Genomic DNA, 16,514 nt, shown 5'->3' on the forward strand with positions numbered 1-16,514 from the left:
TCATTAGATTCGTGGCATCCGTAAAGAGATTTTGCAAATAGGCTTTGTTTATTAAGATTAGCACGAGTCACAATTCATTAGCACAAGCAACCAAACGGCCTATCGCGAACCGAGTTCGAGTTTTTTTTTTTTTTTTGGAAGTTAAGCATTTCTTTTAAAAAAAGAAAACTGTTCGAGCTTGGCGGTAGCGTCGGCGGGATCTCAGCCTCCTATCGCCTCGGCTCGGGATTGTGTCGAACACCAGCTTGAGGAGGCAGACCCGCTCGAGCTTGGCTCGTTGACAGCCCCTCCCCCCTCTGTTTTTTTCCCCTTTCCCTTCTCTCTGACTCTCCTCGCTTGGTCTTCATTCCCTGGCGGCCACGACTGGGCGAGCGGCAGCGCCAGTCGCCACGTCCTCGCCCAGCCCTTTGCCGGCGACGAGCATCCACCAGGTATGCCCGCCCCTTCTCTTTGCTTCTGCTGTGCGAGACGGAGCACCCCAATCCCTAACAGAACTATCTGTATTCGGATCCGATCCAGCTACAATATATCACCTACTAGCTTCGATTTCGTTTACAAAAATCATCGGGTGTACTTGTGCACACCCATGTCCCGTGCTAGGTCCGCCCCCGGTAGGGTTACGAGGGGGGTGCCTCAATAACTGAAGGAACTCATGCGCTGTCTTGTTTTTTTTTAGCAGGATATGTGTAACCTTCATTGCTGAGGCAGATTGACTGCTGTGCCTCTGCCTTCTCCAAGTGCCAGGGGCGCAAGGCAAGATCACGGCCATGGAACCTCATAAGCTTCGCTTTGTTAGATGCCCCAGATGCAACCAGCTTCTTGTTGAATACCCCTCCATTCCAGTTTACAAGTGTGGTGGCTGCGGCACTGTTCTCAGAGGTACATATCGTCCCCCTGATTTATGTCCATTTTACCTCATCCTGAAAATTCTATGGTATGGTTTCAAGAGCAATTTGATCATTATCGATTGCATCATGCAGCGAAAAATCGAGCTGTGCCTGTAGCACAAGCTGGCTCGGGATCCGATCAGTGCAACAGCTTTCCAAATAGCCTGCAAGGATCCCCTCAGAGTAGCAAATCAATTTGCTCTGATGAACAGAAAGCTGCCTCCACTGTTGATCAGTCTCGTGAAGCCATGGTTGATGGAAGCGTGCCCTCCACTATTGACAACAATGACCCCTGCAAGGTTGCAATTCCAAAACGAGCAATTTCCGCAGCAAACACTTTAACCCATGATGAGGATCTGAATGAGGAAGCAGGCTCCCTAATTGATGGGAACAAGAAAAACTCAGAAGAGGATATGGTCAAGGAGATACATGACAAAGACAGTGGCGCTGACAGTAGCTCAAATTTGACTGAAAAACTTGACACAAGTGAAAATCCAAATGGTGGTGAAGTAGATGGTTTTGCCACTAGTGATGTGAGTACACTGAATGGGAAAGAAGTTGTTCACAAGGAGGAGAGGCTACAATCATATGAAGGTATGCAAGTTGAATCACATGAAGCCCTGATTGAAGAGTTGGAGAGGTCTCTTTCATTCAGTAGTGATGATGGATACTTTTCGGATGAAGCAGAAAACGTCGGGCTTAGTGACGCTTTACGCAATCAGATGGGTAGCCGCAGATTTATGCTAGGGGTCAAAGTGAATGATGCCTCCCGGAGTGATCCACATGGTCGGTTGATTGAGGAACTAGAGATGTCTTTCAGCGATGCAGAAGAGCCAATGGAGCAGCATGCTGTTCTTGTAGAGAGAGTTCATGGAAATGTGCATGATATGCATCCACAGAACCTAGATGCTGAAAGTGCACATCCATGTGAAGAAAGCCTCTCATCATTAGACGATGGACATCTCAAACACGAACAAACTTCTCATCAAGAAATCAGGCTAATAGGTAATGACAATAAAGTAAAGGAAGAGTGCAATACTGAAGAAAACAGTGCTGCCAACCATGAAGCAGAGGACATTGCAAATAGTTCTAGTGAGAGTGCCAAGGATTGGCAATCCATTGATATTGAAATTGCAGATCCATGTGAAGTGAGCTCCTCTTTATTTGTTGACAGCAATATAAAAGATAATTGTAATGATGCAATGGAAGAGTGCCATACGGAAGATGACAGTACGGCCAACCGTGTTAATGGGAATGCACATAGTATGGTTGCAGATGAGGACATTGTAGAGGTATCTCATGAAAATGGTAAGGATCAGCAATTCACAGATGCTGAAAGTGCTCATCCCTTTGAAGGAAGTGTGTCTTCGATTGATGATGGGAATGAAAAAATTAAGCAAAGTTTTCAACAAAATGACCTGATAGCAGATGTCACTCAAGAAACAGAAGAAGAGTGTTGCATGGAAGATGAAAACGTGAACAGCTATGTTCATGGTATTGAGAATCTGATTATTTCAAAAGACGACATTTCAGATAGACCATGTGGTAATGAAGGGCTAATGGCAGATTGTCGTTATGGAGAAAATAAAGAGAGCCATATGGAAAATGAAAATATGGCTAACACTGTTGATGCGAATGAGAATGTGGCAGCTGCAGATGACCACATTGCAGAGAGAGTTGATAATAATGAAGCCCCTCTTCATTCAGGTGATATGGCTAACACTGATGGTAAGGATCAGCAGTCCCTGGAAGCTGAAGGTACAGATCTAGTTGAAGAAGTCCTCTCTTCACTTAACACCGGACATATCAAATCTGAACAATGTCTTCAACAAAATGAGCTAATATCTGATGGCTCTAAGGAAAAGGAAGATGCTGATATGGTAGACAGCAATGCAAGTGCAACTGTTGCCAGAATTTCAAGCTGGTCATACAAGAGGACGCAAAACAAAGTACCTAGCTTTAATAAGAACAAAGAAGAGATATCCTATGGATATAAAGCTAGTCAACTTCGCCAGGGACTGTCTCTTGATTCTGAAGACTCCAAGTCAATTCAAAACTTTATCGAGTCGCAAATTGATGGCACCTCAAGTTCTCATTCAAGTGGGTCTCCAAGTCAAGGGGTTTTGGTCCACAGGACATCAACCAAATTCAATAATATTGTTAGACATGAGCGCCTCAAAAAGATGGATGAACTAAGAGATCAGCTAAGTAGGCTTTCTAGTGAGAAAATCTCAGAGAAAAGTTATCAGAAGAGAGACCCGGACCCGGAGTACCAGCAACAATCCAATAGCTGCGATGTTGAACAGCATCTCCCAAGCGTTGATGGGGATTCCATTCGAAGCTCCCATGCTCTAGAATCCTATTATGGTCATGGAAGGCCACCAAGGTACCAACCATCCAATTCTTTCTCACCAACCCATACATACCCACACTGTCATTTTGGACACACCCAAACACGCATACCTCACAGCTATGACCCGTGGGAGTTCAATTCATATTATCAATCCTCATATGCGGAAAGCACAATTCTTGACTACGAGTCACTTAGATCAAGCTACAAGGAGCACAAACGAGTGGTGAGAAAGCATATTTTGCGGCCTCTGTCAGGTGCTTCCCCATACACTATCTGCAACAGATGTTTCAATTTGGTTCAAATGCCATCAGATGTCTACATATCAAAGGCCAAGATTGGCAAAATGCAGTGTGGTAAATGCTCCAAGGTTCTTGCAGTATCATTTCCTTCAGTACATCAGGCACATGCAAAGATCAGCGTGGATGTGGTCCAACCATCATACAACCCTAATTGCACAATCCCAACGAATGAGGATATTACTTCTTATTATGCTGAGTGCCTAACAGGGGGTCCTGTTAGTATCAGTGAAGATTATGAAGCATCATACACAAGAAGCTTGCCTACTCAAGCTGGATCTAGTAGCCTTGCTGCCACACAAAGTGCCAAGAAGGTTTCTGACTCGGCACTTCATCGACTCATGGGGTATGATTCAGCAAGCCAGTTGTTACGTCATAGCAGAGTGTTCGATGATGGCTATGAGAGCTTTGAGTCAATGGTGCCAGTTTCTACCAGAGTATCCAGAAGAAAGAACAAGTGAGGTCTTTCTCTGAAGTGTGTAACCTTTGGTCCCCTGCAATTAGGATGGGAGGGCCAAACAATTTTGGGGTATGTTTCAGCCGTACAAGTCTTTCTTATGATCATGAAGACAAGTAGACACCTTGCCTGCAAATAGTTTCAGAAGCTTTCCAGAGAACATAAAGTTATTTGAAGTATTTTAGCCTTTCAAATTCTTTAGTTGTGGTGTACAGACATTACTTATTCTTTCTGTAAATTTTGCCCATATTTCACATCCTACCATTCGTAAAGAAATAACTCCTACATCTTGAAACAAGACTGGGAAATGACAATTCTAGATATTAGCTAGGTTGACACTAAAATGGTTCTTCCTACTGATTCTCGCTTCTTTATTGCAAACTTTTCTCTTTGTATTAGAAATAATACTATGCTTTCCAAAACCGACGGTGGCATGCCACTATGCCAATAAATCAAAGACAGGTTGCACACGAATATCTCTGGTACATGTGGAGATGAAGCGGACTGTCCAACTACCAAATTTTGCTGGTCCATGTGCCTTGTCTGGAAAGACATGCATGATGTGTCTGTCTAATGATCACAGCAGACAAAGTTCATGTTGGATCTGATCGGAGTGGTCAGGATGACTTTGCACAGGCTAATACAGCCAATGCTGATGGTGTTGTGCCAATGTCATGGAAAGCAAGTCAATGCCATGATGCCAATGGGGCCACTGGCCAACAACTTTGATTATTCATGATGAAGTAGTTTCTTTCCAGTTTGTCCAATGAGTTGATCTTGTAAAAGGTAAAAAAAAATTGAAAGGCTAATACAACTGGAAGCAATGGGGCCTCCTGCAAGCCTGGCCATGAACAGCAGCCTGGCGCCCTGGCCTACTGATCAAGAAAATTGAGGTTCAAGGGACTGTTGTGATGGTTCAAAGTTTGGTCTTTCCTTTCTTTTTTGGTTTCTCATATGCTGTATACTTGTAACTTCAGACTCGTCCCAATCGAGCTTCTGTCGGCCATGCCCTAAAGAGGGAAAAAAAAACTTACCGACCTTCAATCATCTTCAGGAAGTTAGGCAGTTAGCTGGGCATTGTCACGTGAACACAGCTGCAGCGGGCCGTTCGCGCATGTTGTTGTTGCGGCCCGCTAGACCACAGCACGGATTTTTTTAATATAAATTTATTTCGTGTTTTGTAAAAATAAATGTTCGAACCAAAATTTGGCAAATCTACGTCGAAGTTGCACTCAGTGCATAGATCAATACTTCATCTATCCAACAAAAAAAAAGGAATCAATTTCATCAAAAAATTGTTTAGCTTTTGAGCTTTATAGCTATATGGACCAGATAACATTGTCAAAGCTTTATAGCTATACGGAGCGAGCTAATATTGTGAAACACAGATAACAGTAGATTTGTTTCTGCATCGGAAATGACTTGTTTACACGCAAGAATAACACAGAACTAAAGATTGTAAGTCAATGGATACTATTTGGATGGCCTAAAGAACTCTTCAGCATCCCCCAACTCTCCAACAGCATGCTGAAGTGCTATGTCAGTTCCTCTGTATACTTCCTTGTAGCTAGAGGTTCTTGATTGCCAGTCCCAATGCTGTAGTCATCTCCCCTGGTCTGATCAATTAATCTTACGACAAGATTTCTAATCTCCCTCCGTACAGGCTTCAAGACCAAAGCGATATGCCATCCTTTCAAGCAGATCCTTCCTATCCGGAGGAGAAACCATGACATTCATAGTCCCCTTCCCTCTCCAGCAAACAATTGCAACTGTGGAGGGATCCTTACAAATAGAATCTACATGCTTATGCCCTGAAAGTTTACAGAAAGTTAGATACCAAGTGATGGTTGCTTTTATCTTTGGATAGGGCATAATAGTACCTTCAAGTAAAACTACAACACAGCAACCAGGCATCAAGGATGCAGCTTCCTCCCCAAATCTAGCGTCAACAAAATAAGCAAAGTTGATGCTTCTGTACTGTAAAAGTCGGTGGAAGTCCAGTGGAGATGCATATAGTATCCTCTTGCTGATGTATGGAAGCAGTAGTGATAACCCCTCGTAGGACAATCTATATGCACATGAACTGCAATCCTTCGATCTATGACTTTCCTGAAAGAGAGCAGGGGCTGAGTACCTCACGATTTGAGTAAAATATGTATTCCAGTGAAAAAAAATTGAGTGTTACTAGGAAATCTTGAATCAGTAAAGAACATCATGCATTTAGAGCACTTTATACTTACAAACATCTTTATACCAAGCGAAACGATCTTAAGCTGCTCACCAACTTCTGTATTCAGCTCCAAAATATTTTTAACCGATTTTGATACATAATATATTCTCCTTGCATTATCAGTACTTCTAGTCACCAGATGACCTCGGAGTGGGAATGATTCCTTGATGCCAAAGAAGGATATTATGCTCTTTATCACCACTTCATCTTTGAAAAATAATACAGGATCGACCCCTTTCCACCTACTTTGCTTTTGCAACCTCATGCTGTCGCCTGATTCTGCTCGACTGCTTTCTACACCATTGAAAACCATTTCAACTTCAGTTGAGTTATCATTTGATGTTTGGTTGTCCATGCTTAAATTCTGTTGCCTACCCAGCACTTCAGCAGAATCGACAACTTTAGAAACAATGTTCTGTTGGCGTGTCAAACTAGTTTTATATAGTCTTGTTTCTGACTCAGGTTCTTTCTGAGGTTGCGCAGTTATGCCTTTTGCAAGTGGGTGCTGAATTTTAGTGCCCTGTATCTGACAGCCTGAAAGAATGTGGAGCGCATTCAAGAATATTAGTGGTCATAATAAGTATGCATATAGGCATATCAGACTATGTTAAACTTTCATGAAAAGTATCAAATGGACTCATCAAAAAGAAATTAAAGCATGTGATTACCGTTCAAGGGAGACAATTTATGAAGAACTGCGATGAAAAATGCCCCACTGTTTTGGTCATGAGGAACAATCCTCATGCACCGATGCAGTGGGAATTTTGAATTCAGTATGTTAGAAGTACAATCAAATTTTTTATTGGTATTGATAGGAAGTCCATCCATATCATGATTATTTTTGCTTGTTTCTTCAATGTTGCAATTTCTTAAGCTGCTCCTATCATCTATATTCACTTCAACATCACCACGCACTGTATGGCTTCCCTCAGTGCCATTACTTGAAGTAAACATGCTTGGCAATACTACATTCTTCTTATCATGTGGAACATCATCATGAGTCTGAAACCAACATCCGCGATCTTGTACCTGCAAGAGTTAGAAAAACAACCACTGAGATAACCAGAACAGAACGAGATCCGGTCACCTTGTACATTGTCAAAATGTCGTAGGGACTAACTGTTTGACTAAAACACCGAGATGCCCAAGGTTGATTCTAAAGAGAATCATAATTTTACCCAAAAAGTAAAGAGTAGCAATTATTGCTCCTTTTTTTTCTTGATAAGAAACAACTATTGCTCCTTGGTGACACAATTGTCAACTTCTAACTTGTAAACAAATTAAAACAATATGTGATGTGAATTGGATCAAAATGCTCATAGTAATATCATACACATAAATAAGTGATGGTATAGGCAGAATATATAGGGGCATCAAGGAAAACATCTCTGGAATCATGTATAAGGTATATGGTATGGTGAAAAGTGAAGAGTGTAAAATAAAAATGAGACACCTGTTCTGACACATGCTCAATATACTCCTTTACGTAAATTACAATTAGTAAACTAAAAATCATCCTATTACCAAAAGCAGTATGTTGCATTTGATAAGTGCCAAAATCATGAATCCAGACATACATACTCACCCCAGGGAAAAAAGAAAATATAATTAAGAATGAGCAACCTTATTGAATAAACTATTAGAGATATGTATAGCTGACTTGTCTTGTACTCTAAGTCTGACTTGTCTTGTACTCTAAGTCTACTTGACTCTTACTTGTACATCAAGCCGTCTCGGCTATATATATGAAAGGTCACCCCCCCCCACAATGGGTGTGTGGTGTTTCCCCCTCTCGCTATCTCTCTACATGGTATCAAGAGTCCGGGCCCTAATTCCCTGGCTACCAACCCCTCCGCTGCCCTAATTCCCGTGCGCCGCCACCCGGCCCGCATGGCCACCACCCCACCCGGCCGCGCCGCCTCCCTGGCTGCGCCGCCCCAGGTGCCGCCTCCCTGGCTGCGCCGCCCCAGGTGCCGCCTCCCTGGCCGCGCCGCCCTCTGGCCGCGCTGCCCCTACGCCGCACCGCTTCCCTGGCCGCGCCGCCCCTAGCGCCGATCAATCTGATCCAGCGCCATGTCGACGGATTCGTCCACCTCGTCGGCGTCCAGCCCTAGCTCCGGCATCGGCACGACTCCCGGCTCCTTCGACTCAGTCCTCCCGGTCTTCATCAATCCGTACGCCTCCGTCAACGTCAAGACCCACGTCCCCATCGAGCTCGACCTCCGGCTGCCAAACTACAACAAGTGGAACGCCTTCTTCACCGCCATGTGCGGCAAGTTCGGCCTTCTAGGACACATCGACGGCACCATCACGTCCCGTCCGACTGATCCCACCTGCTCCGACCGCGGCTGCGCCCCAGCCGCACCCTGCGGGACGCGAGTTCCGTTTCGTCTACAATCGTCGCCCGCCTCCAGCGCACATCAACGGTCCGCTGCCGCCTCGACGATCGTCCACGACTACCTCGCCGTCCCCGATCCCTCAGGCGCGGGCTCTCCAGTCCTCGCCCCGGGTGGTTGTTCCGCGCCCGCCCCCGGATCCACCTCGTCGTGTTGTGACGAGGGCGCAGACTGGCTCTCTTCCAGGGCCTGCTGATCGTCTGACGTACTCTGCCGTCCACGCCTCTCCACTTCCGGCTAACTACCGGAGTGCCCACGCCGATCCAAATTGGCGTGCGGCGTGCCGCGATGGAGGACGAGTACAAGGCGCTGATTGACAATGGCACCTGGCGTCTAGTTCCTCGACCACCTGGTGCCAACGTCGTCTCCGGCAAATGGATCTTCAAGCACAAGTACAACTCCGACGGCTCTCTTGCTCGCCATAAAGCAAGATGGGTCGTTCACGGGTTCTCACAGCAGTACGGCATCGACTACGACGAGACATTCAGTCCGGTTGTCAAACCGGCCACTATTCGGGTCGTCCTCAGCATCGCCGCTTCTCGCGCTTGGCCTATACACCAGCTGGACGTGAAGAACGCTTTTCTTCATGGTCATCTGGACGAGACGATCTACTGCCAGCAGCCGCCCGGCTTTGTCGACCCCACTGCACCTGATCATGTCTGTTTTTTGCAGAAGTCCTTATATGGGCTCAAGCAGGCACCTCGGGCGTGGTACCAGCGTTTCGCCACATACATTCGTGGCCTTGGCTTCGCAGCCTTGGCTACGGATACGTCTCTCTTTGTTTACAAAGAGGGTGCTGCCACTGCTTACTTGCTGATCTACGTCGACGACATCATCTTGACGGCGTCCTCGACGGATGTTCTTCGCTGGCTCACAGGGCTACTCCACTCCGAATTCGCCATGACCGATCTCGGGGATCTCCATCACTTCCTCGGGATTTCGGTCACATGCTCGTCGGATGGCCTCTTTCTGTCTCAGCGACAGTATGCGGTGGATCTCCTCCAGCGCACCGGCATGGCCGAGTGTCACTCCACGTCGACACCAGTGGACACTCGTGCCAAGCTGTCGGCCACAGATGGAGCTCCGATGGCCGGCTCCACCCAGTATCGGAGTCTGGCTGGTGCCCTTCAGTACATGACACTAACGCGCCCCGACCTCGCCTACGCTGTTTAGCAGGTGTGCCTCTTCATGTACGATACACGGGAGCCTCATCTGGCGTTGCTCAAGCGGATCTTGCGATATGTGAAGGGTACGCTGTCTACTGGCTTGCACATCGGTGCTGGTCTAGTTTCCTCCCTCACTGCATACTCAGATGCAAACTGGGCAGGCTGTCCAGACTCTCGGCGATCTACTACGGGCTACTGTGTCTTCCTCGGCGACAACCTGGTGTCTTCGTCCTCCAAACGACAGACTACTGTCTCTCGTTCGAGTGCAGAGGCCGAGTATCGTGCTGTGGCGCACGCTGTGGCTGAGACCTGCTGGCTTCGGCAGCTTCTTCAGGAGCTTCATGCGCCTCTATCTTCGGCGACGATTGTCTACTGTGATAATGTCAGTGCTGTATACATGACAGCAAATCCGGTACATCATCGGCGCACGAAGCATATAGAGATCGATATTCACTTCGTCCGCGACCAGGTGGCTTTGGGACAGGTTCGTGTGCTACGCGTTCCGTCGTCTCACCAGTTCGCGGATATTATGACCAAAGGCTTGCCTGTACAGTTATTTACTGATTTTATGTCCGGCCTTTGCGTCCGGGATCCTCCCGCTCAGACTGCGGGCGGGTATTAGGATATGTATAGCTGACTTGTCTTGTACTCTAAGTCTGACTTGTCTTGTACTCTAAGTCTACTTGACTCTTACTTGTACATCAAGCCGTCTCGGCTATATATATGAAAGGTCACCCCCCACAATGGGTGTGTGGTGTTTCCCCCTCTCGCTATCTCTCTACATAAACACATAAAAATAAGGTAACCAATAGATCAACCATGATATAGATATAAGCACACAGACCTTCCAAGTGCTAAGCCCAGGACGCCGGACCAATTCAGGAAGCTCACTAGAAACATCAAGGAGTTCAACAGAGTTTCCACTTCTTCGAAGGAGCTATATGATTTTGAGATATATGAATAACTTGCAATAAGAATTTATATTACAGAATAGGAATGTAGAAACTCAATAGCAAAAGGTATTTGTAGGTAGCAGCCTACAGGCAAGGTAACTGTATATAGTCAAGTTTTGAAATAAAAATACACAAAAGGAAATAAAAATGCTCTGTAAAACCATTAAGTTGCAAAGATCCAACTCCATGAAGTGGATCAGAGTAAAAAGCTGTTTGTACTCTACAGATCTTCTGAGTTCTGATAAAGCAGTTCAGAATGGGGCTTGTGCTTAAGCTGCCTCAAAAAATCCACATGCATAACCCTGTATCACGGTATGGCATACAAGGTGAATTTTCTGAGGCATCATTTTAGAGTTCTATAAGCTACTGTAATTGCCTTATTATACCATGAGCCAATAAGGCACCCGACAATATATGTCTAACAACTCCAAAAGGTCTTTAACAGTGCAGAGGTTTTGCTCTTTTTAGACTTCAAGTCGCAAGAAAATAACAGCTTTATGTTCAATAGCTAAAAAGTAAGAAGCTAAAGTGGATATTAGATACCTCATACCTCTGCTACAACAGCTTCATTTTCAACAGGATTCATTGAACAGGTAGAATAGACCATCCTTCCACCCACTTTAAGTAATGCAATACCTGATGGAATAAATAAAAATTTGGATATTACGGATTATTAATCTTAACACTTCACATTGTATTTTGCTCCCAAATCATATGCAGTAACATCAATAATTCAATGGTTCATATGATAAACATTACGGGGGAACTATGTAGAAAATTTCGAAGGAGTGTTTAACAACTCATGCTATACTGAGACTACTTGATTCATAGATTGATACCACCGCAACAAAAACAATATTAATAAACCATTACCACGCATAGCAATATTCACTTGCAGAAGATGAAGTTGGTTCCCCATGCCTGAGTTCCTGAACCACAAAAACAGGTTGTTACCTGAGGATAAATATAGGGAAGCATAAAAGCAGCAGACAACAAAAGATCCAGTTCTTACCACTTTCTCCACATTTCATGACCCTTGCGAATAGTCCCATCACCACTGCAAGGAACATCACAAAGTATGCGGTCGAATTCTAAACCTTGTGGCTTGCAGGTATCCTTATAAGCTTCTGAATAATCCTTTGCAAGAGAACAATCGGGGAAGTTTTGTGCTTCATGGTTTGTTACTATTAGGTTGGCGGTGCACATTCTCTTTGTATTATGGATAAGGAGATCACATCTTTGCACATAGAGATCGTTGGCCATCACCTAATCACATAGAGATCGTTGGCCATCACCTAATCAGTCTCACATGAGGAAGTGAGAATGTATAACTGAGGTATTCATTACTAATAAATCTGTGAAAATTATAACACAAATAGTTGTACTAGCTGGATGTAACAAATACTAGAAAATAATGTGACTAAGGTTTCATTTCCAAGAATCAGCCAGAGTTATAAGAATGATAGTTTTAGTGGCACATGTAGCTAAAGGATAAATGTACCAATGCTCCTGGAAGTAGTCCTGGTTCTTTTGATTGGTGAATCATCTCGAGTAACTGGAAAGTTTTAGAGCCTGGAGAAGCACACACTGACAAGGGTAGGCAAATAAATGTGAGTCTATATTATTGGATTATTTCGGCATCAATCCTGAAACAATAAGCCAGCTTCTATAAAAAGCACAAGATATTTGAGATAACAGAGGAGCATAACACATGGACATACTATCAAGAATATGGTGATCAGGTTGTACGTTCAGAAACAATGGTGGAACCTGCAGAAATATATTTTAATTATTGAAAATGAATTAATCTAAGAGAGATTGGAAAAACAACTAAGATATAAGATAACTGAGGTGAAAAGAATTCGTGAGCAAATTGGTACAAGATGCCCACCATGCTAACAGCCTCTTGCCTAGTTATGTTACCAACCTCACTCTCATGCTTTAGAAACTCATGAAAACTGGAATGCACAAAAGAGTGAACCAATAGAGTAGATTAATCAGAGCACATCAACGTAGCAACAGCAATTAATTGTTCAGGACTAGTTTTAAAGTGAAAAAACAATATCGCAAAGCTAACAACAGTGAAAGCAAGCATTGCTAATTCAACGATCAACTGAGCCCCTAACTTCCACAATTCTGTAAGCAGCCTTGATTATCATAGAACAAAGGTGGCTAATTACTGGCTCTATCTCAAAAAATTGATTCACTCTATTGAACTACTTTCCATTATCACTATGAAAACTCCTTAAGAAATATCAACATCAAAATGCAATATGAGATCAGAAATTGAAACCAAAATGAAAGATATGACAGGTTCTGATACCGATAAATGCTCTGTGTATTGCTGAGTTTCCCAGAACAACTTAAGCTTTTTGGAAAACTGGTTGGTCACAAAACCCAATACTATATAATTGTGCGACAAATATTTCCTAGACCAGACAAGATCTATTGGATACTTATTTGATACCTCAATAATTCTAACAAAATATAACTCAGTTTGAAGCCCACTTCAAGCTTGTCTCAGATATATCCACCCCAACCCCAAATCCCTACCGCATATCGACTGATGCAAGCAAGAATGTGTCATATTTGCATTAAATAGACCAACGAAGATTCGTGTCATGGCAAGATTCAAACATCATGCTGCAATCATTACCTCTCAAGTGCCTGATTTTTCCTCAGTTCCTTCCGAGAGAAATTCAGATGCCATGCAAGATTGCCTGGATACCAAGGCAGGGGCCTGATAGCATCTTCTCCATACTCACAGCTAACCTTTGCAATGCATTTTTAATAGTACATTAGAAAATGTCAAGGACCAAATATAGTGGAATTCAATATACAACAGAGGAAAGGCAACCTCACTCTCCAAATATCGCCTAAAATCATTTTCCAACTTTGAGCAGATATCTTTATAAAACTGGCAACTGAAAAGAGAAGTAAAGTGTTAACCTCCAGCTTACATGGTAAGCAATAGTAAAAGATGAATTAATGTATTCATGTACCAAATATGCAAAACCAAATACAGTCATTGTAAGAATAGCAAGATAAATAAAGTTTTGCATAAGCCTAATGTAAGGTTTGTTAATGGCTCTCCTGAAATTACCTTAAAACTGCATGAGTCTAATAGTAAGTAACAACTAAGTGGATGGTTTACAGGTTTTTTTATTCAATGAAGCCCTCGGACATGACTACTTGAATGGCAGATTAACCAGATATACAAGTCATGGAGCAGCCAGCTTTTGATAACCAAAGGCTTTGGGCCCCAGAAGAGGAGAGATGGGCATCAACTCCAAAAGCACACGAATATCATCGTTGACACAGTGGTCCATGCGGAAGTACGAAAACCAAGGAATCAAATAACTAAAGGAAAACCTAACTGGCAACCCTGATTTCATCTGACTAACCAACATTACCAGGCGTTGATCCTGAAAGTCGCAGGCAACGGTTTCCGTAGGACACTCATGAAGGCATCCCACTCCTCCTTGTGGACAATTTGCTGAACCTGCCCACACACACATGCAAGTCAGCAAGTGCAATCACACTCACACATCCAGAAGAACACTATCCTAAAACCATGTTCTTTTTTCTAAGCAATACTATAACTACAAATACGACGACTAAACTCACCTACAAGATTATCAGGTAACCATAGACCTAGGTTACCGAGTGTTTGTTGTTATGTGAACACATTTGTCATTCCTACGGCAACAAATCGTTCCAGTCCCAATAAGCAGTCACCCCAGAAACTGGAAAACTAATTCACTTCTAATCGCACTTCAACGCGTCAAGCTATGTGAAATGAAATAGGTACCGCACCTTATAGTACTCCTCGAAGGCAGCGTTCTCGAGTACTACTGGTGTCTGCCACGAGGATTTGGCATCACCGCCGGTAGCGGCGGCAGCGGCTGGACGAGGAAGGATCCGGGGGCTGTGCCTCCAGAGGCTCTCGAGCGCCTGCGTGAAATGGCGCCCCTGCGGCTTCCTTTCGCTTCCCCCGATACATCGCCTCCGCTGGCCGCCGGCGACGATGCGGTGGTGGAGCGAGACGGGGGTCCTCGAGGCTAACATGGCAGCATTTCGTGTTGGTGGCCTGGTAGGGTTTGGGTTTGGGCCATCGGGGGTGAGGTGGGTAGTTTGGGCCTTTGGGGACTTCGGGTTTGGCCGTTTGGAGCTCGTCCCTCATCCAGATAATGCCGTTGGTCGATGAGATCCTTGTCTGTTTTGGTTGGTGTTTGGTTGGGCTGAAGTCGCTGTGGGATGCAGCTGTGAAAAAAAAAAAAAGCTGATGTGGCCTGCGGTGAAAAGGTTGAAATTTATTTGGTTGAATTAGCTGTGACTGTGTAGGTTTGATATTGAATGCTTGTAATACTTTGAAGTTCTGAAAACTGTTTACATGCAAAATGACCTTAAAATACTGTACTGTTGAGAGATCCACATGTAAATAACTATTTTAGAAAGAAAACTAATTTGTTTAATTTTGCATCCACCATTAGCGTATTGTCCAAATTTTTGAAAGCATTTTGTAAATTCTCTTAACTTTGGGGTTTCTATAAAAATATCATGACACAAAAGTACATACTCCCTCTATCCGGTAAAGACTATTCATTCAACTTTTAAATTTTGTCCCGCAAATACTGTTTGTTTAGATTGTATTAAAGTCCATCTAATTAAAATAATATCAAATATTAAGAAAAAATTGGATTAGAAAGGGCATATAACCAATCAAATGTTTAAGTATATATTACTTTTTCTGATTCCAATGATTTTATTGAGGATATAGAAACCAAATAAATAGCACGGTATTCAATCACAACTGCTATAAGTAATTAGAGGTAAATAGTCATTTTTCACTACTAGTAATAACTGACATTTTTCTAAATTAACTGTCTTTGCACGCGGAGGGAGTATTAATTATAAGTTCTCAACGTTGGCCTCGTTGAAATCCCCAGGGACCCCAACCAAACGCTCACTACGTTGAATCTCAACTCAATGACTTGCAATCAAAGCTCCGTTAATATAGTGCAAATCCATTTGAGTACTCAAATTCTCAAATCCATTGAGGGATGAACCAACTCGAGGGCCCCCCCGCGGGGGAGATCGCGCAATCTTGAAATTTCTTGTACTCCCGCACCAGCCCTACGCCGAGCACCTCGGCGCGGCCGAGGGTGGTGCCGCCGGCCCTTGTCCACCGCCGGAGCCCCTCGCCGGGGGGCCAAGGCAGGCAGCACTTGCCCTACGTGCACCCCATGGACTTGTGGCTAGCATGCGCTTTATGAAGCTTCTCGTAATTTGATTGATTTATTTCTTTCTTTTCTACACGCAGAGGAAGAGGGCACTAGTTTCGAAGAAAATAAAAACAGATTTACTCCACCCCTTTTAACCTTTCAAAAAAGATTCACGAATCTAAAGAAAAACAAAAAAGGAATTCCATTGAATTGTATTTTTATTGATCAATTAGAATTGCCTTCTAGAACGTATAATTGTCTCAAAAGGGCCAATATACATACACTATTGGACCTTTTGAGTAAAACTGAAGAAGATCTTATGCGAATTGACAGTTTTCATATGGAAGATGCATATGCTAGCCACAAGTCCATGAGGTGCACGTAGGGCAAGTGCTGCCTGCCTTGGCCCCCCGGCGAGGGGCTCCGGCGGTGGACAAGGGCCGGCGGCACCACCCTCGGCCGCGACGAGGTGCTCGGCGTAGGGCTGGTGCGGGAGCAGGGGCGGATCCAGCGTGGGTGCTAGGGGGGCTCCAGCACCCCCTACATCCTTG

The 16,514-nt window shown here is 44.1% G+C and overlaps 2 protein-coding genes across 6 annotated transcripts; one reads left to right on the forward strand and one right to left on the reverse strand.

Moving 5' to 3' along the window:
* Window positions 1–246: 246 nt before the first annotated feature.
* On the forward strand, window positions 247–4,326 carry LOC120678762. 2 transcript variants are annotated; one of them, XM_039960090.1, is made up of 3 exons: window positions 247–431; window positions 677–879; window positions 981–4,326. In XM_039960090.1, exons 2-3 carry the CDS (start codon window positions 768–770, stop codon window positions 3,995–3,997), a joined length of 3,129 nt encoding a protein of 1,042 aa, XP_039816024.1. In that variant the 5' UTR covers window positions 247–431; window positions 677–767; the 3' UTR covers window positions 3,998–4,326. The 2 variants fall into 2 exon arrangements, with proteins under 2 accessions (XP_039816024.1, XP_039816025.1); XM_039960091.1 differs by having other exon boundaries at window positions 680–879.
* Window positions 4,327–5,275: 949 nt separating this feature from the next.
* On the reverse strand, window positions 5,276–14,879 carry LOC120678763 (RNA cytosine-C(5)-methyltransferase NSUN2-like). 4 transcript variants are annotated; one of them, XM_039960093.1, is made up of 16 exons: window positions 14,555–14,874; window positions 14,152–14,240; window positions 13,596–13,662; window positions 13,395–13,510; window positions 12,630–12,696; window positions 12,460–12,508; window positions 12,240–12,325; window positions 11,751–12,004; window positions 11,612–11,667; window positions 11,289–11,374; window positions 10,630–10,722; window positions 6,892–7,252; window positions 6,599–6,757; window positions 6,234–6,517; window positions 5,874–6,102; window positions 5,276–5,804 (listed from the first exon to the last, which is right to left on the reverse strand). In XM_039960093.1, the coding sequence occupies exons 1-16, from the start codon at window positions 14,804–14,806 to the stop codon at window positions 5,638–5,640; spliced, it is 2,415 nt and encodes an 804-aa protein (XP_039816027.1). In that variant the 5' UTR covers window positions 14,807–14,874; the 3' UTR covers window positions 5,276–5,637. The 4 variants fall into 4 exon arrangements, with proteins under 4 accessions (XP_039816027.1, XP_039816026.1, XP_039816028.1 ...); XM_039960092.1 differs by having other exon boundaries at window positions 6,234–6,757; window positions 14,555–14,873; XM_039960094.1 differs by having other exon boundaries at window positions 5,281–5,804; window positions 6,234–6,757; window positions 13,395–13,505; window positions 14,555–14,867.
* Window positions 14,880–16,514: the final 1,635 nt, after the last annotated feature.

This window comes from Panicum virgatum, chromosome 6N (assembly GCF_016808335.1).
Source record: "Panicum virgatum strain AP13 chromosome 6N, P.virgatum_v5, whole genome shotgun sequence".
Taxonomy (NCBI): domain Eukaryota; kingdom Viridiplantae; phylum Streptophyta; class Magnoliopsida; order Poales; family Poaceae; genus Panicum; species Panicum virgatum.